Here is a 27,854-nt window from a genome sequence, read left to right as displayed (position 1 = left end):
GGCCCTGACTTGAACCTGCAGTGGCTGAGCATTTAAATGTCTGTGAGCTCTGCATCTCTGTCACATTTGAGGCTGCTCCTCAGTTATGTCCTCTTTTCTACTCCAGAAGATGCAGTCCTCTTTCTCAGATACTGAAGAGTCCCTCCGTCTCACACATTTGACCTTTAGTTGTTTGACTATCCTTAATTTCTCATTATCTCTCTGTAAGTCAGCGGCACAGTGTAGTAGCCAACTCCATTGTTTTTGTAGGCATTGTTTTCCCTATATCTTTCAAGTGCCTTAAACATCACACTGGCAAGCACGTTCCCCTCCACCAGGACATATTCCCGGGACATCGCTGGAGAAATCTTTAGGAACTGGGCCACCACCTTATTAGGACTTTGTGTCCCGCATTATAGCTCAGAATGGGGAGGGGAGCTCCTGGTCTGCCAGGTGAACTTGGGCTGGTCCTAAAACCCCACTACCCATACCGTTGGCTTGAGCCCTCTATGAGACAGGATACAAGATGGGATTAAATATGAAGGTCAAAGATGGAGGGTGCACAGATAGGGAGAGCCTTCTCATCATAATGCAGGCCTAATACCTGTGCAAGGAGAGGTGTGAAAAGACTGGGAAGGAAAAGACTTACACTGCATCTTCATTCTGAGAAAGTCTCATCCAGGCTGATGGAGGGTTTCCCAGCAGAGGTTGTCTGTTAGAGAAGTCCTGTGTTGGGCAAGAGTGGCCAGGTTGTTGAAACCCCACTGTGTCCAGCCTTCAGTAGCAAGCAAGGAGAACACAATGGGTAGATGCAAAGATGCATGATCAGCTAGGGACTGTCAATCAACTATGCGAGTTCTCTTGAAAGAGATCTGAAGGCGATCAGAGTGGCTCAACTCTGGCTGTTACAACTGTGATGTTTAAGGATGTATGCTATAATCCTCAGAGCAGCTAATAAGAAATTGAAACAAAATTACAGGTAAAAACCTAATAAAAGAAATGAAATGGAATACCAAGAAGTACTTGATTAATATTTTTAAGGAAAGAAAAGAGGAGTAAAGACAAATAGGACAAAAATAGAACAATGGCAGTCACTAAGCCAGCCATCTCAATAATTAAAAAAAGATAAGACTCAACTATATGCTATTTACAGAAGATACAAACTGAGTAAAAAGACACAGACAAGGTAAAAGGAAAAGTAGAGAAAAAGATTTATCATGCAAACATGAAGCTAAAAAAAAAACAAACGAAACCCTGATGTGGCTGTATCAAAATTAGATGAAGTAGACTTAAGGATGAAAAATATTACCAAAGAAAAAGAGGCATAATACATGATTATAAAAGGGCTTATTTATCAAGAAGACATACAACCCTACATTTGTATGCACCTGATGAAAGAGCTTTAGAATTATGAAGCAAAATTGAAAGAACAAAATAGAGGAATAAATAAATCCAGAGTAGTTGAAGATTTTGTTACTTCTCTCTCAATATGCTAAAACAACCAGACAGAAGAAGTCAGTAAGTACATGAAAGATTTGAAAAACACTATCAGTACATTTAACCTATTTGTTGTGTAGAGAACATTACATCTAATATCTGAAAAATATACATTTTTATATGCCCATGGAACATCCACGAGAAGAGACCATATATAGGGCCGTAAAACAAGTCTGAATACATTTTAAAAGGCTGAATTGCAACAGAGTATGTTCTCTGACCATGACAGAGTTAAGATAGAATTCAGCAACAGAAATATACCTGGAAAATCCACAAATATTTGGAAATTAAGCAACATTTTAAATAAGCCATAGATTAAAGAAGAAATCATAAGAAAAGTTAGAAAACATTTTAACTAATAAAGCATAACATATCAAAATATGGGATAAGCTAATTCAGTGCTTAGAGAAAAATTTGCACCTTATATTCAAAAGAAAAAAAGATTTAAAAAATGATCTAAGTTTCTACTTTAAGCAAAAAAAATGAAGGAAATAAGAATGGAAATTAAGAAATAAGAAATGGAAAAAATAGAGAAAGTAAATGAAACCAAAGGGATCCTTTGATACACCTTGCTGGTCCAAAGATAAGAGGGGGAAAATATAAGTAATGAAAAAAAATCTTATAGACAAAAAATAAATAAGGTAATATTATGGACAACCTGATTGCAATAATTTTAACAACTTAGCTAAAATAAAAAAAAAACTTTAAAGGCCAAAAAGTTAGCAAAACCAATACGGATAGAAGTAGAAGATATAGGTATCTGTTAGAGGAATTAAAATTGTAATTAAATTTTTATTTAATTTTTAAAAAATATTTTATTTAGCCCTGGCTGGCATAGCTCAGTGGATTGAGTGTGGGCTGCAAATGAAAGGGTTCCTGATTCGATTCCCAGGCAGGGCACATGCCTAGGTTGCAGGCCAGGTCCCTAGTGGGGGCCATGTGAAAGGCAACCACACATTGATGTTTCTCACTTTCTTTTTCTCCTTCCCTTCTCCTCTCTATAAATAAATAAATAAAATCTTTTAAAAATATTTTATTTATTTGGAGGGGAAAGGAGGGAGAAAAAGAAGCAGAGAAACACTGATGTGAGAAATATTGATTGGTAGCCTCTCATATGCATCTGACCAGGGACACAGCCTGTAGCCCAGGCATGTGCCCTGACTGGGAATAAAACCAGTGACCTTTGATGCCCAACCGACTGAGCCACACTGGTCATGGAAAAAATATTTTAAAAAATTAAAACTATAACTAAAAATCTTCCCATTATTTTTTATTTTGATTTCTGACTAGAAAGGATGCTCAGAATTCAGTGCTACTTTTTAAAAAGATTTTATTTATTTATTTTTACAGAGGTCGGGGAGGGAGGGAGAAAAAGGGGGAATGATACATCAAATGTCTGTGTGGTTGCCTCTAGTGCACCCCCTACTGGGGAAATGGCCGGCAACCCAGGCATGTGCCCTGACCAGTAATTGAATCAGTGATGCTTAGGTTTGTAGGCCTGCGCTCAATCCACTGAGCTACAGCCAGGGTCAGTACTACTTTTGAATCAGAGATGCTATCAACGAAATAAGGAAGAAGGTCATTTGTAAATGATAAACCAGGTTCAGGAGTCTAGTGCTTTTAAAAAAAATTATTTTAGAGAGAGAGGAAGGGCAAAAGAGAGAGAAAGAGACATTAATATGAGAGAGAAACATTGGTTGGCCTTCCATATGTGCTCCAACTGGTGATCAAAGCTACAACCTAGGTATGTGCCCTGACTGAGAATCTAATCCACACCCTTTTGATGTACAGGACGATGCCCCAAATAACTGAGCCACCCGGCCAGGGTAGGACTCTACTGCCTTTTACTCATTGTTTCTTCTACCATAATTTCACTATTACCAAGTGTTCTAGCCAGCACTACTTTGTTCTGGGACCATAGGCAGCGCATTCATTTCTATCAGAATTTTGCAAATGTATTGCAGAGATAACTAGATAAATTTGAGTGGATCAGTGCAAATTCGTCACAGTTAGATAAAGAACTGAAAATACATGGTGACTTCATACTTTCTGTACAAAGGACATTATTCTGTACAAAGTGTGGGCTCCTACTTTTCCCTTTGTCACTTATTATTTATACATAGCACAAAATGTTTTCAATTGAATGTATTCACATAAAAATGTCTGTTGAGATAATATACCACAGTTAAAAACCTGGTTATTGGGCATTTGGCCAAATAGAAATTGTGGTCAGAAGTTGACGGGAGCCTTTATATCTGTCAGAAAATATTGACACTCAAAGACAATTTTTCTGGAGGACTGTTATTGTGAGAGACAAACGGCGCTCCAAATTGAAATTAGGGCTCAACAGCAAATTACAGTAAAACCTATATGTATAGTTGCTCACATGAGACCACGGGAGACAAATGACAGGCTGAAAACAAGTCACACCAGGTGCAGTATACACATTATGTACTCCGCGTAAGCACAGTGCACAAATGTACAAAGAGCACAGCCCACTCCATTCCCTCTGTTCCCCTGGTGCTGGTGTTGTATCTTTAGCATTCATACTCATCATGTTATATTTACATAATGTGGGTGTGCTCATGTGTATATTTCTATAATATTTCAGAACAATGTGACTTGTACATAATAGGTATTTTTATAAAGAGAAATAAAAATCAGCCATAATTTAATCTCCATAAAACCATCACTGATTGTTTGATCTTATGGTATTTTTGCCAATATATTTATCCTCCACCTATATACACAGTTGGTGTGATATTTTTTTGTGCTCGTTTCCCAGGCACTTTGCTAATACTGGTTAATGAGATGGCTACAGTCCTCACCCCCAATGAAGCTTACCGTCTACTATGGAGCGCTATGAACAAATTTCTCAGATAATTACCAGTGTACTCAGCATAATGAAAGGAAAAAACCGGATGTTAGGGAGTGACTATAAGGAGGTTATTAGGGAGTTTAGGGGATTTCCTAGATCTAGGAGACTAAGGAAAGGTCCTTGGAGGACCTTGGAGTGTATCATTTAGGATGCTTTCAGCTTCACGTTGACAGATTTCAGGTAATAGTTAATGTCTTGTATACAATAAGTGCATTTATTATCTGTAATCACAAAAAGCATCACAGAGGATGGGTGGTGACTGCAGCAGCAGATGGGAGTCACGTCTGACCCAGCCTCTCTGGGATTCTCTGGCTTCCTGTTCGTGGTCCCAGATGCTTGAGACAGTTCCAAACATCACAGCCTCGTTAGATGATGTCCAGAGGCAGAAATGGAGAGTTTTCCCTTGTGTTTCTTTTAAAACTTTCCACAGTTTCCCCAGGAGACTTTGATGCATGTGTCTGGGGCCAGAACTGTGTCATGTGCTTACCTTTAACCCTGTCCTTCATAAGGAGGACGGAGTTACTCTGAGGCTTAAAGGAATCAGGATTCAGCCCCTGGGGATGGAGAGAGGCTGTCGACCCTGGCACACCTCCCAGCATTTGACTGAACTCAGAATTCTGTTGGCTAGGGAGAAGTGGGGCACCCCTTGAATAAAGCACTAAGTAAATTATGCACCTCCATACAATAAAATCCACATCGGCTCTTTAATATTTAAATTTTTTTCACAGCAGCTGTTTTAAAAGACAGATATATGTACTGGCAGAGCATTAGTTTCAAAATATGTTAAAGGAACAAAAGTGCAAAACATTCTGTGCATGTTCCACCTTTTTTGGGAAAAATAAGCATCTAGACATGCCCTCTCAAATGCTCAATTTATAATTTACTATGCGTCTTTTTGGCTGTTTGGGTTTTTCTCCCATGGATATATGTCTATTTCTTATTTTATTTTTTGAAGTAAATTTTGTTGATTATGCTACTGTAGTCTCATTTTTTCCTCTGCTTTGTCACCCTGTACCTCTCCTCCCACCGGCATCCCCCCTGTTAGTTCATGTCCATGGGTCATACATACAAGTTCTTTGGATTCTCCATTTTCTATACTGTTCTTAACCTCCCCTTCTCTATTTTGCATCTGCCATTTATGCTTCTTATTCCCTGTACGTTTTCCCCCATTCCACCCCTTCCCCTCTTGGCGATAACCCTCCATGTGATCTCCATTTCTGTGATTCTGTTTCTGTTCTAATTGTTTGCTTAGTTGGTTTTTGTTTAAGTTCAGTTGTTGGTAGTTGTGAGTTTGTTGTCATATTACTTACTCTTCATATTTTTGATCATCTTCTTTTTCTTAGGTAAGTTCCTTTAACATTTCATATAATAATGGCTTGGTGAGGATAAACTCCTTTATCTTGACCTTATCTGGGAAGCACTTTATCTGCCCTTCCATTTTAAATGGAAGCTTTGCTGTATATCTATTTTTTAATCCTCACTTGAAGATATATTTATTGATTTTGGAAAGAGAAGAAGGAATAGAGAGAGAGAGAGAGAGAGAGAAACATCAAAGTGAAAGAGAAACATTAGACAGTTGCCTCCCATATGAACCCCAACTGGGGATAGAACCCACAACCTTTTGGTGCATGGGTCCAGTGCTTCAACCAACTAAGCCACCGGGCCAGGGTCCATGGTTGTGTAGCTGTAATTTATTTGAAAATTCATTGGTTATATATAACTATAGATAGACAGAGTAGAAAGACATAAAACAGGTAAATAAAAATGCTAAGATACTTTCTATTATAATGCTTTATGATTATAAATTTCCTTTAACTTTTTACAATTTTTATTTTAGAATGTACTTAAAACATATGTCCACACAAAAACTTGTACATTAATGTTCATAGCATCACTATTCATTATAGTAAAAGATAGAAACAACCCAGATGAATGGACAAACAAAATGGGATGTATACATACAACTGAATATTGTTTGGCTACAGAGAGGAATGAAGTACTGGTGTGTGCTCCCACGTGGGTAAACCTTGAAACATTGTGCTAAGTGAAAGAAACCAATTATGAAAGACCATATATTGTATGAGTCCACTTACATTAAATTTCTAGAATATGCAAATCTGTGGAGACAGAGAGTAGAGGTTGCCTGAGAAAGGGGAGATTGAGAGGAAATTAGCAGTGACTGCTAAAGGGTATTACATTTCTCTTTGAGATGATAAAAGTATTTTAAAATTGTAATAGTGGTTGCACACTTTGTGAATATACTAAAAAACACTGAATTGTACTTTCAATGGGTCATTTGTATTGTATGTGAATTATACCATAATAAAGCTATTTTAAAAAATATGCCTGCATTGTTTTTTTATGAATCCATCAGCTCAATTTCTAGGAACTTACTTTAGGTTTTTTAAAAAGATTATTTATTTATTTATTTATTCATTTATTTATTTGTTTATTTTTAGAGAGAGGGGAAGGGAGGGAGAAAGAGAGAGAAACATCAATGTGTGGTTGCCTCTCACTTGCTCCCTCTTGGAGACCTGGCCTGCAACCTAGACATGTGCCCTGACTGGGAATCCAACCAGCAACCCCCTGGTTCACAGGCCAGAGCTCAATCCACTGAGCCACACCAGCCAGGGCAGAATATTCATTATTCCTATTGAATGGCTACAGTGTCTGCCAGGTACTTTGATAGACACTGAGACTTCTGATTTTTTCCCCTCAAAATGTTTTTTTAAAAAATATTTTATTTATCTTTTTAGAGGGGAAGGGAAGGAGAGAGGAAAGAAACTTCAATGTATGGTTGCTTCTTGTGCATCCCCTGCAGGAAACTGGCCCCTGCCAGAAACTGGCCTGCAACCCAAGCATGTGCCCTGACTGGGAATTGAACCGCGATCGTCAGGTTCGCAGGCCCGCGCTCAATCCACTGAGCTACACCAGCCAGGGCTCCCCTCAAAATGTTTTTAATGACCTATCTCCCTTCCTGTTCTCATGGGGACAATCCCAGGCTGAGCTCTCATCACTCCATGCTGAGTTACTAGACCACAGTCTCTGTGGACTCTGGGGTCTCTCTAGAGTCCAATTCATTTTGTGTATTACTTGACAAAAATAATACTTACATAGGACCTACCTCATGTCATTTTTCTTTTAAAGCCTTCATTTTCTTTCCTGTTAATCAATTCTTAACTCCTTTTTTGGATTTCAGTGACTTCAGCCTGACTCTAGCCTAACTAGCCAAAATTTTCTTGCCACTTTTTATTTACTTATCTATTTTAAAGGTTTTACTTATTTATTTTTAGAAAGGGGGGAAGGGAGGGAGAAAGAGAGGTAGAGAAACATTAATTTTTGGTTGCCTCTAGTGCACTCCCTACTGGGGACGTGGCCATCAACACAGGCATGTGCCCTGATCTGGGAATTGAACTTGTGGTCCTTTGGTTCACAGGTCCATGCTTAATCCACTGAGCTACACCAGCTGGGGCTTCTTGCCCCTTTTTAATACAAAAGTGTTCTTACCCATTTGATTTCCTTAGAGCATACTCATTCTCTTCTTATGCCTTTCCTCATGCCATCACCTTGCTATGAATGTTCTCTAAACTTTCTTATTCAAATTCTTCCCATCTTTCAAGTCCCATCTCAAATTTCATCTCCTTCCTCCAAACCTCCTTTACATCTTAGAAAATACTGTTGTCTTACACTATATTTCTATTCATATGGTGTCTAGCTGTTGACTGGGGCTTCCTTCCTCAGAGTTCCTCCATGGTCACAGCATGGCTGTAGGAGTGCCAGCTATCCCGTCCAAGTTCCACACAGGAAAGAGAAATGCAAAGGGCTCGAGGACCATCTGTTCCACTTGAGACAGCCCTATGTAAAGAGCTTTTCTAGAAGTCCCATTCAATAACTGCTGTCACGTTGTCCTCTTTGGCCACCCTTAGGTGCAAGGAAATAATTCTTGGATAAAGATATTCAGAGTCTCAATGTCAAATAAGTCCAGAGGGCACTATTCACATGGCAAATGATACATAAGGTGGAATGGAGTGTTTGATATTTTGTTCTTGGTGATGATGACATAGTAAACACACATAAAAAGTCATCAAGCTGTATTTTTAAGGTTAGTATACATTATACTATACTAAATATATGTTACACTTCAAAAAATTATCCCCCCGAATTGTGCAGTATGGTGACTCTGAGCACATTGCTGCAGGTAACGTTCTCAGAAGGAAGTAAGGTTTATCAAGGCTAGCAATACTTTTGACATGTAAAACTAAGTTTTAAAATATTATAGTAGTCAATGTAATGTATTTATGATAAGGAAAAAGCTCAACCCAAGTATGAGAATTTTTAAAATATATTTTATTGATTATGCTATTAGTTGTCCCATTTTCCTCTTCATTCCCCTCCACCTTGCACACCCCCTTCCCTCCCACATTCCCCCCTTTAGTTCATGTCCATGTGGCATAAGTTCTTTAGCTTCTACATTTCCCATACTATTCTTGCCCTCGCCCTATTTTCTACCTACCATCTATGCTAATTCTCTGTACCTTTTCCTCCTCTCTCCTCCTCCCACTCCCCTGTTGCTAACCCTCCATGTGATCTCCATTTCTGTGGTTCTGTACCTGTTCTAGTTGTTTGCTTAGTTTGCTTTTCTTTTAGGTGTGGTTGTCAATAACTGTGAGTTTGCTGTCCTTTCACTGTTCATATTTTTTATCTTCTTTTTCTTAGATAAGTCCCTTTAACATTTCATATAATAAGGGCTTGGTGATGATGAACTACTTGAACTCGACCTTATCTGAGAAGCACTTTATCTGCCCTTCCATTCTAAATGGAATCCAGCTTTGCTGGATAGAGCAATCTTGGCTGTAGGTCTTTGTATTTCATGACTTGGAATACTTCTTTCCAGCCCCTTCTTGCCTGTAAGGTCTCTTTTGAGAAATCTGCTGACAGTCTGATGGGAACTCCTTTGTAGGTGACTGTCACCTTACCTCTTGCTGCTTTTAAGATTCTCTCCTTCATTTTAATCTTGGCTAATGTAATTATGATGTGCCTTGGTGTGTTCCTTCTTGGGTCCACCTTCTTTGGGACTTTCTGAGCTTTCTGGACTTCCTGGAAGTCTTATTTCCTTTGCCAAATTGGGGGAGTTCTCCTTTATTATTTATTCAAATGACTTTTTCACTTGTTGCTCTTCCTCTTTCCTTTCTGGTACCCCTATAATTTGGATGTTGGAATGTTTACAGATGTCCTGGAGGTTCCTAAGCCTCTCCTCATTTTTTTGAATTCTTGTTTCTTTATTCTTTTCTATTTGGTTGTTTCTTTCTTCCTTCTGGTCCACTCCCTTGATCCGAGTCCCAGTTTCCTTACCATCACTATTGGTGTCCTGTGCATTTTCCTTCATTTCATTTAGTGTAGCCTTCATTTCTCATCTAATTTGTGACCAAAGTCAACCAGTTCTGTGAGCATCCTGATCACCAGTATTTTGAACTGTGCATCTGATAGGTTAGCTATCTCTTGGTTGCTTAGTTGTATTTTTTCTGGAGCTTTGATCTGTTCTTTTGTTTGGGCCATTTTTTTTGTCTTGATGTACCTGTTAGGTATGAGGGACAGAGCCTTAGGTATTCACTATGGCTGGGCAACCTGGTCACTGGGTTGTGACGCGGTACGTGCGGGTGGGGTCAGAGAGGGAGCAATGGCACTTGTTCTGCTCTCTCTTGGATTTCAGTCCCTTCTGCCAGTTTCCATAAGCAAACTGGGCCCTTCTGGTGCTGGTTCCTGGGTAGGTGGGTTTGTGTACATTCTAAGACCCTGTGGATCTCTCCAACAAACTCTCCTGTGAGGCTGGGAGTCTCTCCCAGCACCTCAACCCCCACAAGTGTTTTCCATCAGTGCTTTTAGGCTTTATTTCCCAGCGCTGGGGCCCTGGGTTGCGCAGTCTGTCTTGCCCCCCTTTTTTGTCCAGTTTATCTGCACTCGAATGTGTGACTGCGGTCAGCCAACTGCCTTGCATGCCTCACTGGGTCTGCTCGTTGCCACCGGGCGCCCGAGGTCTACCCACAACCACCCGTGAGCCTGGGTAACCAGCCACCACTTTTTCCTGCCTGGACCCCTTTCTGCTGGCCACTGACTCAGCCCCTCTTACAGGTGTGGATGTGTGTGTTGAACTTCCATGCAGTTCAATTTTTTCTGTCAGTATTGGTTGTTTTTTTTTGTTTCTAAATTTTTGTTGACCTTAATTTTGGTTGTATGAGGAGGCACAGTGTGTCTACCTACACCTCCATCTTGGCCGGAAGTCTCAAGTGTGAGAATTTTTTATACATCATCCTGTATCAGCCTGAGTGGGGATGTATTGCATTGGCCAAAAAGTCTGTATGGTTTTTTCCATAAAATAAAAGATGTATTTTTCATTTCACCAATAACTTTATTGATTTGAATATTTTGAATATGTCAGCTGTCTCCCATGTGGTATAACGTTGATCGTTTTCAATTAACGTCTCCATTGATTGTTATCAACTTCAACTGGTGTACCCGACTGTGGAGCATCATTGAGGGAGAAATCTCCAGCACAAAACTTTACAAAACCACTTTTGAAAAATTTGATCAGTCACAGCACCTTCTCCATACATTGCACAAATCATTTTTTGCATTTCAGTTGCATTTTTACCTTTCCTGAAATAATAAAGTAAAAAATGTTTGTATTTTCTTCCATCTTCAAAACTAAAACGGCTACACAAAAATTCACCAATTTTGATGTTTTTTAAAATGCACATTAATATGACAGTTGTCACAATACAATCTAACAAAATTATTTTGAATGAAGTTCAAGACAAGTGCTACTACAGCCATCTTATAGAAAAAGATCTTTTTGGCTAACCCAATATATTTATCATAGGGGAAATAATTCAAATTCTTCATTTCCTGTGTTTTTCCATTGTTAATCATACAGAATATTTTACTTCTCGTAATTCTGGTCACCAAAAGTGTGGAGGTTATTTTCTCACACCAGGCAATTTTGTGCAATGCCAATGGAGTGGTTGGCCTACCTTTTAACTCAATTCTGATACTACCTGCCTCAGTATAGCATCCACTCCCATAGGTTAAGGGCTCAGTCCCGCAAGACTGACCTCAAGTCAGACACAGTCGAAAGTACAGGTGCCCAGGTCACCTACAACTTCTGCTTGGCTTGGCTACAAATCAGGTTCCCCATGACCCCTTCCTCCGGTTCCACTGATTTGCTGTAACAACTCACGGAACTCAGAGAAACACTTATTTGTGTTTGTCAGTTTATTGAAAACACAATAAAGGATGCAGATGAACAGTCAGGTGAAGGGATACATAGGGTGAGGTCTGGGAGGGATCGAAGGGCAGGAGCTTCTGCACCTGTGGGGCTGGGGTGCATCACCCTCCCCAGATAGGGAGGTGTTCAAACCGTGCTTTGGGGATTTTCACGCAGGCTTTATTAGGTGGGCTGGTTGATCACAAACTCGATTTTCAAACCTCCTCCCTTCTCAAAAGAGTCAGGATTGGAACTGAAAATTCCAAGCTTCTAATCATGATTTGTTCTTTCTGGTGACCACCCCTCCTCCTGCAGCCCACCCAGAGTCACCTCATTAGAAAAAAAAGCACTCCTATCACCCAGGAAATTGAAGGGTTTTAGGAGCCCTGTATCAGGAATCGAGCCAAAGACTAAATATTAGAACAAAAGACACTCAGTGCTGTTACTGCTTAGGAAATGACAGGGTTTTAGGGGCTCTTGTGCCAGGAACCAGGGCAGAGACCAATATACATGTTTTCTATTATCTTACATACTTTAACTGCTAGTATAAAAATTATTAAAGGTTTTCTTTGTTTTTGATATCAAATTGTTTTTAAAATAATTTTTAATCTTTTACAGTTGACATGCAATATTATGTTAGTTTCAAGTGTACAACATAGTAATTAGAAATTTATGTAACTTAGGAAGTGACCATCCTGATAAGCCTAGTACCCATCTGACCCCACACATAGTTATTACAATATTATGACTATACTTTTCATGTCCATGTCTGCTTTGTTAGTGCTCCTTAATCTTTTCACTTTTTTTCACTGAGTCCTCCAGTCCCCTCCCATCTGGCAGCCGTTAATTTGTTGTCTGTATCAATGAGTTTGTTTGTTTTGTTTGTTTATTTACTTTGTGCTTTAGATTCCACATAAAAGTAAAATTATATGGTGTTTGTCTTTCTCTGACTTCTTTCAGCTATTAAGTAGATTTTAACTTAATTGAAATATGTCAGTAAAAATGAAAGCATCAGCTATGAAAAATAAAATACTGCATTTTAATTTTTACTCATGTGTAAAATATAAACAAGAAGTGAAAACTCAGTGTATACTTTTTGATTACTCCTGTACTTTTTATAGTAGAAGCGACAGATTCCTTTGTTAAGTCGGTACTGAAAGGATTCAGACATGAATTCCCATCAAATTAACATCTACCATATTTTTTCAGATGTAAGACACAGTCCCTCACCAATTTGGGAGGAAAGGGGGGGGGTGCATCTTATAGTTCAAATGTAGCTTTATATTTACCTTGGTGAAATATTATGCCATTTATGTTGTTAAATATTTTACAGATTTTTTGCTTCAAAGTTTTTTTCCTATTTTTCTCTAAAACCTAGGTGCATCTTATGATCTGAAAAAATATGGTACTTTGGGTAGTTTTAACCTGATAAATGAAAAGTGAATAAATAAAATTAATAATAAGAAATTTATATCTAGTCTATATTTTTAAATGCTAGAAAACATTTACATAATTCTTGAAATGTTATTTTACTTCCTTTCATTCTGTTTTAGAGAAATTGGAAAAATGAATGACTAAGTCCACTTTGCCATTACAATAGAGTAATTAGAAAATAGATGACGTGTCACTGGTCTGCTTTTGTATTAAGTATCTCATGTAGTTTAAAATATCTTGTAGGGACAACTAACAGAATAAACAAGAATCAAAAATAGAATAGATCCAGAAAAAAATCTTATAAGAAACAGGAATTAGGAAATGGCAACATTTTTAGACATTTATTCTGTTTCTGTGGGTCACTGTCCACTTGTTTTTAAAGAAAGGCTGTGTTTCTTTGACTTTTAGGTCCATCCTCAGGAGCACCGGCTTCTTTTTGAAGTATTTGATGAAAATCGATTGGTAAGTTACATTGTACTTGTGAGAAATATGAAGCAAGGTATGTTGCTTCATAGGTATATTCAGCAAAGCAGCAAGGAAAAGTGGTTGGGAACCTGTGACGTGAGAGATGATTTGGGGGTGGTTATGGAGACTCTGGGTAGATTCTACTTATTTCTGTCCCTCCGTTCTCCTCCCAGGCACCTCTCCTGGTTGTCAGTTCTCACTGGATTACAAGGTCTTACTCAAAGCCTGTTATGACAGGAGATGACAGGAAGGCCAGCCTGTTTGTCTTTCCTTGCCTCACTCTCATCCATGTTCCCTGGTCGCTGGTCCAGAGTGTCTTGGGTTGTGCCTCTTCACTCCAGTGGATTCTGGGGGGTTACCTGTATCCAGTTGTGACATCCCATCCACTCTCTAATCCCCACTCTTCTACAGAGGAAAGCTTTCATCTCTACATCAATAAAATAAAGTCCTCTAAAAGATCACCAGCTCTTAGAGTGGCAAAAAGCAAAGTTAAACCTGACTTTTTTTTTAAAGGATAGTTTTGATTTCTGATTTCCTAAAGACTGTCTGGAAGCCCTTTCCTCTTCCTCATTTTGTCTCTTTGGGATCCTATTTCAAACCCTCTTAATTTGAAATCTTTCATTTATATTTTAAACCTGTAAGATTTGAACGTGAAGCTTGAAGAACAGCATTATGTGCTCAAAGCTTATCTGATTAAACAGAAGCACAAAAAAGGAAGTTAAACAGTTTCATTCATTTTATAGCTAACACAGACACTGGATATTTAAAATAATCTGTTTTTAGTATTGGACTGCATAATATATTTTTTCCTTCAAGAAATTACACCTATCCTAGTAACTGAAGGTATTGCAAATGAAATCTGTTAATTAGCACTAAAACATGCAAACGTGCATCTATAGTACCAAAAGAGACTTCCTCACTAGCTGGCAACCTAATTTCTTAAGGCTGTGACAGATGTGGATGATTTTGTTATCAGTATGGTCAGTTGCAAAGCTGTTCGTTTTCTGTTTGTATTTTCACTTTTTTCTGTAGAGTAGTGAGTGTCCCCTCCCACTCCCAACTTGTCTCTACAGATCTGTTTTTCTTCTAGATAGGACCAAGTGAAATTTACTATTGATGTTTTTTAATTTCATTTTTCCTTTTTATTGATTTCATTGGGTTGACATTGGTTAATAAAATAATACAGGTTACAGGTGTATAATTCTATAATACATTGTCTGTATATTGTATTGTGTGTTTACCACCCCAAGTCAAGTCTCCTTACTGGAATTGGTGTTTTCTTAATTGTGAAATATATATCCAAAAATTATATATAATATAAACTTTTATTTTAAATAATAAGACAAATATCTGCATACTTTATTACTTAAGAACTAACATTACCAAAATCTTCAAGACCCCTTGTACCCCTTCCCAACAGCGTCTCCTTTTCTTCCCCCACAAGTACACTATTGTCTTGAAAATTATGTTCATCATTTCTTTGCTGTATATACATAGCCCTAAAAATGGTCCTTTTGTATAATACTGAATTTATTTTTTAAAGATTTTATTTATTTATTTTTAGAGAGGGGAAGGGAGGGAGAAAGAGGGAGAGAAACATCACTGTATGGTTGCCTCTCACATGGTCCCCACTGGACCTGGTCCACAACTCAGGCATGTGCCCTGCCTGGGAATTGAACTGGTAACCCTTTGGTTCGCAGCCCATGCTCAATCCACTGAGTTGTGCCAGCCAGGGCATAGTATTGAATTTATTTAAATGTATCACTCTGTATATATTCATCTGTGACATGCTTTTTTGTTGTATTTGCAAGATTGATCTACACATTTTCTCTGATGCATAGTTTTTCTTCATCTGAAAATCCCATAATATCTTAATTTATGCATTTATCCACCCTAATAGATATTAGTGTTGCTTCCAGTTTTTGCTATTAATGATTGATAAGCAATCTTGCTGTGTTTCCTGATATACATGTATGAGTGTATCTCCAAGATTCATATTTTGGGTTTGAATTGCTGGGTTGTGGTATTACTACATTATTTTTCCTGTTGTTATTGATACTGTTATTGATGTGAATTCTTCCCTGATAGTTGGGTGTATAATTGGTGAAGTATTTCATGTGAGTTATTTGCATGTTGTCCACAAGGAGGGATAGTTTGTCTTTTCACCCTAGTTGTCTAGGCTTTTTGCCACTAACTTCAGTATGGTGTGACTCTTCATTGCCAAAATTGATATTTTCCGTACTCTGATTGGTGCATTAACATTCCTTGGGCATTTTCTATGTATAGAGCACTACACAGTGTGTCATGGTATGTCAAAAGAAAAAAACACTGCCTCTGATATTAACAATGAGGTATTTCTGGAGTTATAAATGGGATGTATAAAAATTTTTTAAACCTTCAAAGCTAAAAGCAAAAATGAAACAGTGCGTTAATCAGGGTATTGTAGGTCCCCCAACTAAGGAGTCAGAGTCCTCTTTCATTCCCGCCTGTGGTTTGGTCCATGAGCTTGTAACCCTGGACAAGTCATTCAGTTCTTCTGAAAATGTCTTCTCATGTTTAAAAAAGTGGGGACAACAACATTTGCCCTACTTACCTGCTAAGTTTATTGTGACGATAAAATTAGACACTGGTTATCAAAGCACTCAGAAAATTTTTCATCATGATTCAAATATAGTTATTTAATATTCATGGATTCATGCCTTTATGGTTCTCTGATACCATGGCTTTTTGCACTAACTAGGGTATGCTAAGATATCTACTATGTTAGATACTCTGCCATGTCTTAGAAACACAGTTTGTCCCAAGAAGCTCACTTTACTAAAGAAAGGGAGCAAGAAATAATTAGAACAGGGTGGTATGTGTCATTCTAACCCTCCAATTTGTTGCCAGTTCTAGCAGGTAATGGAAGTGTACAAATCACCTGTGACCTCATGCACACTGTAGCCATTGGTGGAGTAACAGGCTTGATTGTGTAGCAATAATGGCCTGTCCCACTGTAAATGTCATTTTATCTGTATTCTCCGGTAGCATTCACAACTAAATTAAGAATGTATTGTTTTTCCTAGGAAATTCTCTTTGGAGATGCACAGTGAAGAGCATAGACATAATGTTAAGCAGAATCATAATGTTAAGCAGAATCAATTTCTAGTCATCTGGGAAAATTTGTAATGTAATGATATTTGTTCTGAGAAGTATTCCTTTTATCAGCCAATTTTTAGACTTGAGGGTTATAAACTATAATAGTTTGGTGATGGTGATAATGATGGTGGTATTGCCATTGATGGGACATTTCAGAATTTTGTGCCTTTAAAAGAATTCTACCCACCAGTGAAGAAAAGGTTAGAGCTTCTGTGTCACTGACCTGAGGTCCACCCGCGTACATCCAGCCTTCGAAGCTTTAGGAGACATCTGAGTTTTGTCCTCTGGGTGGAGATGCTGCGCTTGTCAAGTTTAGTGGTGTGAGTCAGGGTTCTCCAGAGAAACAGAACCAATGGGAGGGGAGAGACTGAAACAGAGAGAGGGTGTCAGAGAGTGATAGGGAGAAGGCAAGGAAGAGAGAGAGAGGGAGAGAGGGAGAGGGGGAGGAAGAGGGAGAGGGAGAGAGATTTTAAGGAACTGGTTAATGTGACTGTGGAAACTGGCAAGTCTGAAATCTATGGGCAGGGATGGCAGACTGAAGATTTGAATAAGAGCTGTTACAGTCTAGAGTCTGAAATCTGCAGGGCAGGCCAATAAATTGGAAACTTGGGTGGGGTTTCTATGTTGTAGTGTTGAGACAATTGCTTCTTGTTCAGGAACCTATCTTTTTTGATTAAGGCATTTAACTGATGGGATGAGGCTCACCACATTATGGAAGGTAATCTGCTTTACTCAAAATCTGCTGATGTAAGTTTTAATAACATGTAAAAAAATAGTTTCATAGCAACATCTAGACTGGTGTTTGACCAAACAACTGGGCAAAACAGCCCAACAAAGCTGACACACTTCATTTCGTCCTCATGGTGGACTTTGGCCTTCGAAGTTCTAGTCAATGACTAGAGTTATCTAAAGCCCATCTGTAGCATGTTACACATCCCATTCTATTCTGTGTAGGAAATAAAAAACAGGGTCCTGAGCTTCAGTCTAATCCTAAGACATTATTTGTTTTATTTCAGAATATGAAATTCTCTGGGACTTGTGTAGATTCCTCCCAGATGAGAGCTACCACCACTCTCTAGCTCTTCTCTATCAGGTTAAGGTCCCTCTTTGGGCATCTGTTTGGTTAAAGGGCCACATTTTACAGCTTCCCCAGGTTCTACACACAGCTGCTGTATTTGCGGTACAGGTCCTGTGAAATCTCAGACCAGCGTCGGCAATGCAAACTCTTCAGCCTCTCTAGCATGGAACTCAGACTGGAGTACTAGGGAGTGCATGTGGTTCTCTTACTTTACTTTTCCTTGGCTGAAGCCCTCTTTGAAGGCAAATTTTTCAAGCATTATTCTTTTTGTCCAGCTGTAGTGCTTTTTGATATTTCTTTAGAGTAGTAGCTGGATCAACTTAAAAAAAAATCCTGAAAGAAAGCAGTAAGCATTCAGAGTAACTGACGGCAGCCACCATTCTCCCACCCACCCAGCCTCCTCTGTGGTGTTACTTCACGCTTACCCTGTGCCCAGCATGAGCTCAGGAAAAATGTTTGGTTATGGCCATCCCACTTCAGGGAGCTTAAAAGCCAGTTAGAGGACATGAAACTGTCGTTTATAGGGAAGCTTACCAAAGAGAAAACATCTATCTGGCCACATACTTGAGGTTCATTATTTTTTATGAACCACCGGAGGAGCTTTATTTATTTATGAACTGGAAGTTTTAAGTCACAGGCATTGAACAGTTAGATCTCGTGGATTAGATCACTATTAGAAGGGATCCATTCTTGGAATTATCAGACCTGTAACTTAATTCATGAAGGAAAGCTAAAGTCACCTGAAGGGATAGTGGAAAGATTAGGACATTTCTTCTATAAATAAAAAGTATTATAAGGGAATATTTATTGAAGTCTGTGAAATCATAAAGGAGATAGATTATACAAAACCAAAATAATACAATAATCTTACTAAGTCTATAACTATTGTACACATTCTAAAACATGGTACTGTTTCATTCTAGTCAGAAATATAATTTAATTAATTCTATATTTCTATTTTTTAATGTCTTAATTGATTAAAAATACTGCTTAGAAAATTGTGGTTGAGAACAGATCTGCCTTTTGGAGTTTTCTTTTGTAAACAAAGTGCAAGTATTTATTTTACATATTTGCTTTTACTTCAAGAAAAAAAACTTACTTAGAAAAATACAACTTGGGTGTAGTACCATGTGGTGTAAACAACTGAACCATTTTACCTTTTACTTTCCTATGAATGAGCCAGTATATATTTATTACTGGAGTTCCAGCAATAAAATTCAGGTAAGGGGTTTAAATATACCCTAGAGTATTATTTAAAAATAAATTTGTTTCTTTCAAATAGGGTACCAACCTTGGTCTGTGACATTTGGGGCAGAAATTAAAATATTAAACTTTTATTACCTAGTAAACTGAAAATAAAGTAAAGGTTAAATAAATACAAAGCAAAAAAAAATGTATGTACAAAATCACAACCCCTAAGAGGACAAATAGTCTACTGTTCTCTGCTATGAGAGCTTTATCAGCAGTAGTAATTCCACCTCCAGGGCAGTGCTAGTACCAAAAAATGTAAACAAGTATGTACTTTGTTTATATGAAAAAATACGAAGCATGGTGTGTGTTTCTTTAGATATCAAACAGCTAGATGGATTGTTTCAATGCACCAGTAGGGGACAGCAAAGAGCTCTTAGAGTTTTTCAGAACAGAATTGGCATTGAGATATGTTTATTTGATGTGTTAAATTCTTTTTAGACTTCTTTACTTACCAAAACACTCTCTTAAGTGAATGAATTGCAGAGACAGTGGAATAAAATATCTTGTGTGCTCAAACTATATTGGGGTATAGTTTTTCTGTCTAATCTGCATATATTTTTAATGGAATGTTTGCTTAGGCTATTTCTTGGCAGAGTTTTAATAGTCAAAATATAAATGGCATCATTTAAAGACTGTACTACTTGGCTGGAAAAGGCCCTAAAATTATAGGAGAAAATGCTTGGTGACAGCTTCTCTTAAACTTTTTTTTTCTTTCAGCTGTATGCTCAATTTTTGAAATAGTATTACTAGGCAAATTTTGTATTTCTGTTCTTAAGCTTTCACTTTGTATAAGAAGTGTTTTGCGAAGCTAAAATATTTCTCCATTTGATTTAATGCTAGATTTTAATTCACCCCACAGTTTTGCTATTTCCAAATTGTATAGCTGTTTGAATTTACCTTAAAAAATGTAACAGTCTCTATTCCTTTCTGCATTAACTAGCTTGACTAGATTCCTAGTATGGCCACTATTTGGAAATTCAATCCTCGATTTGATACTCAATTACATGGGGTTTCATTCCTACCAACTTCCTGTAATTTTATCCCTATGGGTAAAAATATTAGTGGTCAAACTCTGCTGGAGAAAGTATAGGCACTGTGATTCACGTACTTAAATGTTCATTTAATAGAGCTGGAGTGAAAAAATACTGTTTCAACTTGAAATGCTGGAAGATTGTTGTTCTTGTGTTACTCATTCATGCAAATTGGAGAAGGTATAATTGAAACAAGGTTGGCAGTGTTTGAGGCAGGGCGCTGCAGCTGAGCTCCGCTTAAAGGTCGCTGGAAATCAAGTGCTTTGTAAGTGAAGGCATTTTGACTACAAGCAATTCAAGACAGTTTGGAAACGTCAGTCTCAGGAATGGGTCGCCTTTTTCTTTCTCTGATATCTGGTATCTAAATGTTTTACTTAGGATAAAGACTACTACTTAAGAGCTCTTTCGGGCACCACAAATGATTTTTTCTTTCGACGCAGTGCAGCTGCTTCTAGCCTGTCTACCGACAGAGATCTTTGTTATGACTCTCAGCCCTTAACATGTTTGGAAATGAGAACAAATGGCACAAAGCTTACGATTGCACTTTGCAGCCAGAAGAAGTAATACTTATCCTTTGTCAGAACCCTCCGGAGATGATTTGGATAGCAGTGTTCCCATGTACTTCAAAAGACCAACACGGATTTCAACATCTAACGTTGTTCAAATGAAGCTGACTCCCAGACAGACTGTACTACCTCCGTTAATAAAGGAAAACGTTAAGTCTCGGGAGAGATCATCTGCTCCTTCACCTGAAAACGTTAATAAAAAGAGCAGCTGTCTACAGATTTCACTACAGCCGACAAGGTACGGTAGATGTCTTCAGTCTAGCAGTGTGGTAGCTGATGGTGATGATGCTTCGTTTACCTGTGTCCTGAAGGACAGCATTTACAGCACTGCTGGGGTTGATAGCGAAGTGAATGTTGTGAGTGATGGCAACCTTTTTAGCAGCTCTGCTGTTTGCCGTGGTAACCTTAGTAGCTTTTCGACCAGTGAGCACGGGTCTTCCAACAGCAACGGTAGTGATTATGGGTCATGCACAAGTATTGCGAGTGGAGGTTCTTACACCAACAGTGTCACCAGTGACAGCAGTGGTTATACTTTTCCACCAACTGATGATACGTTTTTGGGTGGAAATGTATATTCTGACAGTACCTCGAATAGAAGTGTGCCTGACAGGAATACTACCCCATGTGAAATTTTTTCAAGAAGTACAAATACAATTCCTTTTGTTCAGGATGACTTGGACCGTGGACTAGAGATTATGAAATTGCCAGTGAGCAGGACCTCGAAAATTCCACTGAAACGGTGTTCATCCTTGGTCGTTTTCCCTAGGAGTCCTTCAAATACCCCACCAACTTCTCCAACAAGGAGAGGTGCTCTTCCAAGCAAAGGATCCTATCAAACCTCACACCAGTTTATTATTTCTCCCAATGAAACTGCCCACAGTGAGGACGGTACCAGTACGAAGGGATTTCTTTCAACAGCTGTCAATGGACTCCGGTTATCTAAAACAATCTGTGCTCCTGGAGAAGTAAGAGATATCCGACCACTTCACAGGAAGGGCTCATCACAAAAGAAAACTGTTATTGCAAATAAGAGTCCAAATCAGACTACCTTTGAAAAGTCCTCTGAAGAATATTCTTGTGTTTCTGTGCATTTCACCCAACAAAAAACAACTTCATTAGATTGTGAAGCAGCAAATGGTGATCGTAAACCAGAGATGTCAGATGTTAAGCTTAATTCTGATTCAGAATATATTAAGCTTGTGCACAGGACACCTTCATCCTCCCAAAATGTAGATTATCAAATAAACACCAGTGGACAGTTGGAAAGACCAAATTTACAGATAAACAAAAGCCATGCTATTTTACAAAGAAGTATTTCATTGGGAGGAACTTACCCAAACGTTTCCTGTTTGTCCAGCCTTAAGCACAATTGTTATAAAGGGGGACCACCTCAATTACTCATCAAGTTCGCATCTGGAAAGGAAGGTAAAGTTGCTAATTTACCAAGAGACAGCAGCAGAGATTTCACAAATGAACTGTCTGATTCTTCAAAGCATTCTTGTAAGGTAGGTTTCTTCTGGTCTTGATAAATGTTGATTTATGTTAGAATAGCTTTATGGAATAGTTGGTTAAAATTTATTATAATTTAGCAGTTTTATATACTTTCCTGGTCCTTAGCTAGCAAGTATTTTTGTAGTAATAAACTTAATATTTGTAAATCTGAGGAACCCGCAATAATTTTTCACTTTGTTATTTTACCAATGTAGAAAATATTCATTAGAAAAACTTTCCAAAGGGAGTTAAACCATAAAACATTTATATAGCATAAAAACAAGCTTTAAATAATAATTTAGTTTATAACACTTTGGTATGTTTTTCCCTTCCCTCACGTGGCATAGTAGTTTAATTTCTAACTCCATTTTTTATTCTGACTTTCAAAAATGCTCATATAGTATTCTCCCTTCCTTAATCATTGGGAAATAAAGTGAAATGTTGAGTGTTTAGTTAAAATATTAAACAAGGAAAACCCTGTATAAAAATGTGAAAATTTTGTTATAGATGAATGTAGAGAAAAATGTTTTTTCTAAAATACATGTATTAATTAGATCATTGTTGAAAAAACTATTTTGTTGCCTAGCTAAAGCAGAGGAGAAATAAATGGCATTTTCATTTGTATATACCCTTAACCCCAGGAATTTTGTTTCTACCCTGTTTTTCTTTAACTGCCAGTTAAGACTGCCTTCTAAAATGTAGCTTACTCTGTCAACAATATTGAAATTTAAATGTTGTATTTTTTAATTTGGTTTCAGTTGCTAGGTATCTCCCATAATGTTCTAGTTACCTTACTAATTTGTTATTTTGATAATTTTGCTTGTAATTTAACTCTAGTGAATATTAACTGAAGTAGTTCTTTATGTACTGTGGCCTTTCCCAAGTATATTAAGTGTTTTGACTTTAAATAGATTTTTAAAAGTTTTGTATTTACAAGGTCTTGCCAGGATACTAAAACATTTTTAATACCAGGAAATTAAATTTTTTTTTCTGACTAAACCAATTTTAGATGACAGTATAATGTAGTTAGGGTGGAGGACAGGTGGGTAATTTATGTTTATGTGTGTTTATGTAATACTCAATATCTGTATTAAAGATTTTTTTTTAAACTTCTGGACAAGTACCTAAAAGTAAATAAAATATTCAGTAATTGCTAGTGTTCTCTTTTTTGAAATCCGGTAAATATAATCATTTTATCCAATGCTCAGGTGTTAATATAAGCAACTACTTTCCCAAAGATGAATAAATATCAAATTCATATTCTGATCTTTTTTAGAATTATTAATTTTACTCACAAAATTGTTTAAAAACCAGCTTTTAGGATATTATAATCTATTTAACTATTTTGTCCCTTAATAGAAAGCAATGAAGTGATACTATGAAGAAACATATTATTAGTTTGCTAATTGAATTTCCATGTATTTTATAAATTTATTTTACATTTCATGAAGTAATTAATCTGCAGGGATTAACCTAGAAATACTTACATAAATATCCTTAAAATGGTTGATTTTGCAGTAATAATATAATTTGTTGTTGTTTATGCTTTTGAAAACAGTATTTTCAGTGTTTTTTTAATAAAGCATGACTAAATGCTTTTTGCATGGCTAAAAATATACACTTTTATTTGTTTTATTTAAACTTAGGTAAGCCCACAAGTATTTTTTTCTAACAGCCAAATGCCTTAATTTTGTTCAAATGCTATTTTGGGGGGTAGATTGTTGAATTATAACATACTCAAAAGTGTATAATTTGTTGCAGAACTTTAAATTGTTCCCCTTTTAAATGTTTATTTAAAAACATTTTATAAAAGTATTATAAGCAATATAGTGACCCTTAAATTCGACATATACTAGATCTAAATTGATCTGAATGATTAATGGTAAATCAAAGGCTGTTTTAAGAAATACTTAATGTTGTTTTTTCTAAACATAGCAGTGGCAACAATAATGGGGTTTTAGAAATAATCCTGTATTTATCAATAATTATATATTAATCTAATTATAGTGGTATATTGTAACTCATTTATAAATAAACAGCTCCCAAAATATTTCCCGTGACTCCAGTTAGTCTGGGTTAGTATTCTGATATGCTGAGTCTGGATTCACATTTAACAAGTTGATATTAGAGTAGCATTTAGTAATGTCAGCTATCTGTACCGACCAGCCGTGAAATTATGTCACTGCTTTGGTCAGGGACCCTGGTTTCTAAAGCACTGGGAGGACTACATATTCTTTTCTTAATGTGTTTAGTTACTAGTCTCTAGCAGCATAGTATCCAGTTTCTAGCTCTCTATCAGCAGCAGCTCACTAATGGCTAATTTTGTAAAGCCAGTGAGAACTTTTACCTGTATCTGCAACAGGCCTCTGTTCCGTGTTTACAACTTAGAATGAGGATGAGACTTTGTGGTCTGCATGATAGTGTTTATTTCATTTCTTTGTTATCAAAGAATACAGCAACAACTGACATATTTATTACTTGTGCTTTTTGAAATACAATATTACTTTTGTAAAGGCTGTATAATGACTTTTGATCTGAAAGCAGGTATTTGATATTCCAACACTGCATGTAATCTTTTGTCAGGTCTATCAAGTTAAGGACCTAAGGTAGTTTTAATCCAGTTACAAAAGTTACTACCCATATTTCGAAAATCTGTGTAATAGTTTATTATTATTTTATTTTTCTTTGTTGTTTTCTAAATTTCCTATATTATGTTGTGAGGATGCTCAGAGTTTTCATTGCCCTATTATTTAAAATACCTTAGCATTTTGCCAAAGCTTATAGATTTCTTCCATTCTTCATATATATGCATGTTTTATTAGAAAGTTTGGCTTTATATTGTTTTCTTTTGTTATAAAACTTTTTGTTCATTTTTTGTTACTTTATCCCAGGTAAGTATAATTGCTTAAGCTTAGTATAGTAAAACTTACAAAAACTATGCCTCAGTTATTTCAAAAGCCTTTAACACTAATCTCAAGATTATATGTTTCAATAATCTATTTAGTCATTTTCCCTGAAATAAATGTCTTAAATATGTACATATTTTAGTGTTCTATTATTTTTTTAACCCTTATTTTATTAACTTCAGCAGCATATTTAGAAATATTTGGTTAAATTTGTTTTGAACAACATAATTTCTCCTATAAAAAACAATATAGTTTATAAATATTGACTCTCAAATTGTGATACAATAATGTTAGTGACCAGTTCTGGAAATTCACTGAGAACTATATGCTTGTATATGTATATTTCTTAGAACTGAAAAACCATAATATTAATTTCAGAGTGGGTCAGGGAGTTTAATTGTTTGCTTCAGAAATCGTTTAATTTTCTCTGAAGATGCATTCTTTTTAATTCATTCATCTAACACACATCTGAGTCCCTGCTGTTTGCCAGGCCCTGACCCAAGCACCAGGCATAAAAGGTAATAAAGTACAGTCTCTACTCGGGGAGCTTCCATTTTCGTCAGAGAGATACACTAGCAAACAAAAAAACTTTACAGTCTAATGTGTGATGGGCTAAAATAGACGTGTATATGAGAAAGTGAGAAAGATGTGTCAGTGTTTGTATAGAGACGAGAACCTAGTTGGTAGAGAAAGGCCTCACAGAGGTGGTGACAATTGAGTTGAATCTTGGTAGGTGAGAATCTTGATACAGATAGCCTGGTAGGTTCATCGGGCAGAGAAATCAAGGAGGATAGTCTAGGGCAGTGATTCTCAGTCTCGGCACTGTTGACATTTAGGGCTGGATATTTTGTGTTGTCTGGGGCTGCTCTGCACCTGGTAGGATGTTTAGCAGCATCTCTGGCTTCTACCCACTGGATGCCAGTAGTGGCCCTTTTTCCCACTTGGGACAAGCAAAAAATGTCTCCAGTCTTTGCCAAATGTCTCCTACAGGCAAAATGGATCCCTGTTGAGATTCATAGCTCTAGGCAGAAGCAGTCACACATGCAGCTCTAGTTGTGTGAAAGAATCACACTGCAAAGGGTGCGGTATGACTCAAGCATAGGGAGTCCAGGGATGTGGGAGATGATGGATTAGAAGTGGGTGGGAGTCCCATTGAGTGTAATGTCTCCTCCCTGCCACCAAAAATAAGACAAAACTAAAACACAGTTTCTGTGTGGAAAATAAGTAAGGGTTTATGGCCTATTCCTAGAAATAGACATACCTTTCCATCTTTATGTCCTGCTGAGAGAAAGCAGTGTGCCTCCTGATAAGAGAAAATAGGCAACAAAAGTCATTACTTGTGATTGTAATGTGCTTGCTTGTGTGTTTTTAAATAATATTTTATGGCACTATGGATTATAAATGAATCAAAGTATTCTTTAACTTACAGTGAATGGTGACATCATGAATTAAGATAGGGAATTCAGGAGAAGAGGCCAGATTGGGAGAATGAAGGAGAAATCATGCATTACTAAGCAGACATACTGGGAGGCTGTCCTGGTAGTGCTGTCAAGCAGGGCAGGTGGAGATACAGGACCAGGGCTCAGGAGAGATGTGAGAGCTGGAAATGGAGCTTCGGCATAATGCATATGGTTGAAACCTTGAGTAAGAATAAACTGAAAGTCATGCAAGTGAGACAAAGATTAGGGGTGGGTGGGAATAAAACAGAATTCTGGGGGCACTGACTTTGGGGAGCTTTGGGAAGATGGTGGAAGAAGATATAGAGAGAAGACTAAGAGCCACTAGAGGGGCAGAGAGCCTGGGAACACACGGGGGCAGAGAAGTCAAGGGAAGGAAAAATTCAAGGTACACGGTATGATGCCTCAAAATTTGTGTATCCATTGAATGTGGCAGTTAGGAGGTTGCTGGGAACCTTAGCAAAAGTATTCTCAGGAAAATAATGGAACAGCTTGGTTGGAAGAGCCAAGGTGTATATTTAGTGGCTACCATATAGGAGACACAGTAGTAGGTAAATATAGGATGCATAGACAGGTTCTCTGTCTACAAGAACATTGCAGTCTATTTTCTAGGGGTTGGAGAAAGGCTGTACCTCTCTGCTCTTCAGTCTTAGACCTATAGAATAGTGAGTATACACAGTAAAAACCGAAACAGAGACTCAGCAATACAAAATGAAGGAAACAAAATTAGAAGTGAAAACTTGAGACTGCCTATGAATAGTCGTAACTCAATTTGAACAGCATTACTCTTTCTCAGACTCCTCCCTACCACCAAAAATAAGACAAAACAAAAACAGAGCTTCTGGGTAGAAAACAAGTAAGGGTTTAAGGGCTATTCCTAGAAACTACCTGGAGAATAGACATACCTTTCTGTCTTTATGCCACTGGCTTCTTCCAGGGTATGGAGCCCACCAGGCGCAAGCTGTTGTGAGGCTTCACCCTTGTGAACCCACTCTCCCTTTGCATTATGAATGACAGTGGAACAAGATAGACCAGGAGAAGCCAGGACGAGGAGCCTATTTAGTCAGAAGGGGCTTGGCAGAGTCCCTGGGTGTGGCCAGACAATGTGTTGAGGTCAGGGGCTAGTTAGCCAAAGGAGTGAATGAGTGCTGAGAAAATGAACCAATGATGTTGTCAACATATCCAGGAAATACCTGAAGTATTGCTCAAGTGTGTGACTCAGTATTCTTTGTTTACCCATGTGTGAGATTGAAGACTACGGTCAGGTGGAGACACACACTTAGAGATGTAAGAATGCCTTTCAAAACAAGAGGTGAACAGATCTATCCTAACTGATTGAGATCGTTTGGGGAAGGTGCTCAACATGTCAATAGTTGTTGAAAAGCCATTTTACCATCACTGAGATTTAACTACACTGCTTAG

The 27,854-nt window shown here is 37.5% G+C and overlaps 1 protein-coding gene across 3 annotated transcripts in view; it reads left to right on the top strand.

Moving 5' to 3' along the window:
- Nucleotides 1-27,854, top strand: part of NEDD4 (NEDD4 E3 ubiquitin protein ligase) — a 120,571-nt gene that overhangs the window by 32,467 nt on the left and 60,250 nt on the right. Inside the window, exon 5 of one of the 3 annotated variants that reach the window (XM_037053948.1) lies at nt 13,458-13,511. In XM_037053948.1, the coding sequence (XP_036909843.1) occupies nt 13,458-13,511 (54 nt within the window). Of the gene's footprint in view, nt 1-13,457; nt 13,512-19,983; nt 22,084-27,854 lie in introns of those variants that run through there. The other 2 variants (XM_037053947.1, XM_037053946.1) reach the window with 2 other exon arrangements.

Source organism: Sturnira hondurensis, unplaced genomic scaffold, assembly GCF_014824575.4.
Source record: "Sturnira hondurensis isolate 20B ecotype Veracruz unplaced genomic scaffold, ASM1482457v3 Scaffold0008196, whole genome shotgun sequence".
Classification (NCBI taxonomy): domain Eukaryota; kingdom Metazoa; phylum Chordata; class Mammalia; order Chiroptera; family Phyllostomidae; genus Sturnira; species Sturnira hondurensis.
The sequence above is the reverse complement of the archived record's forward strand: the minus strand, read 5'-3'. Positions and strand labels throughout refer to the sequence as shown.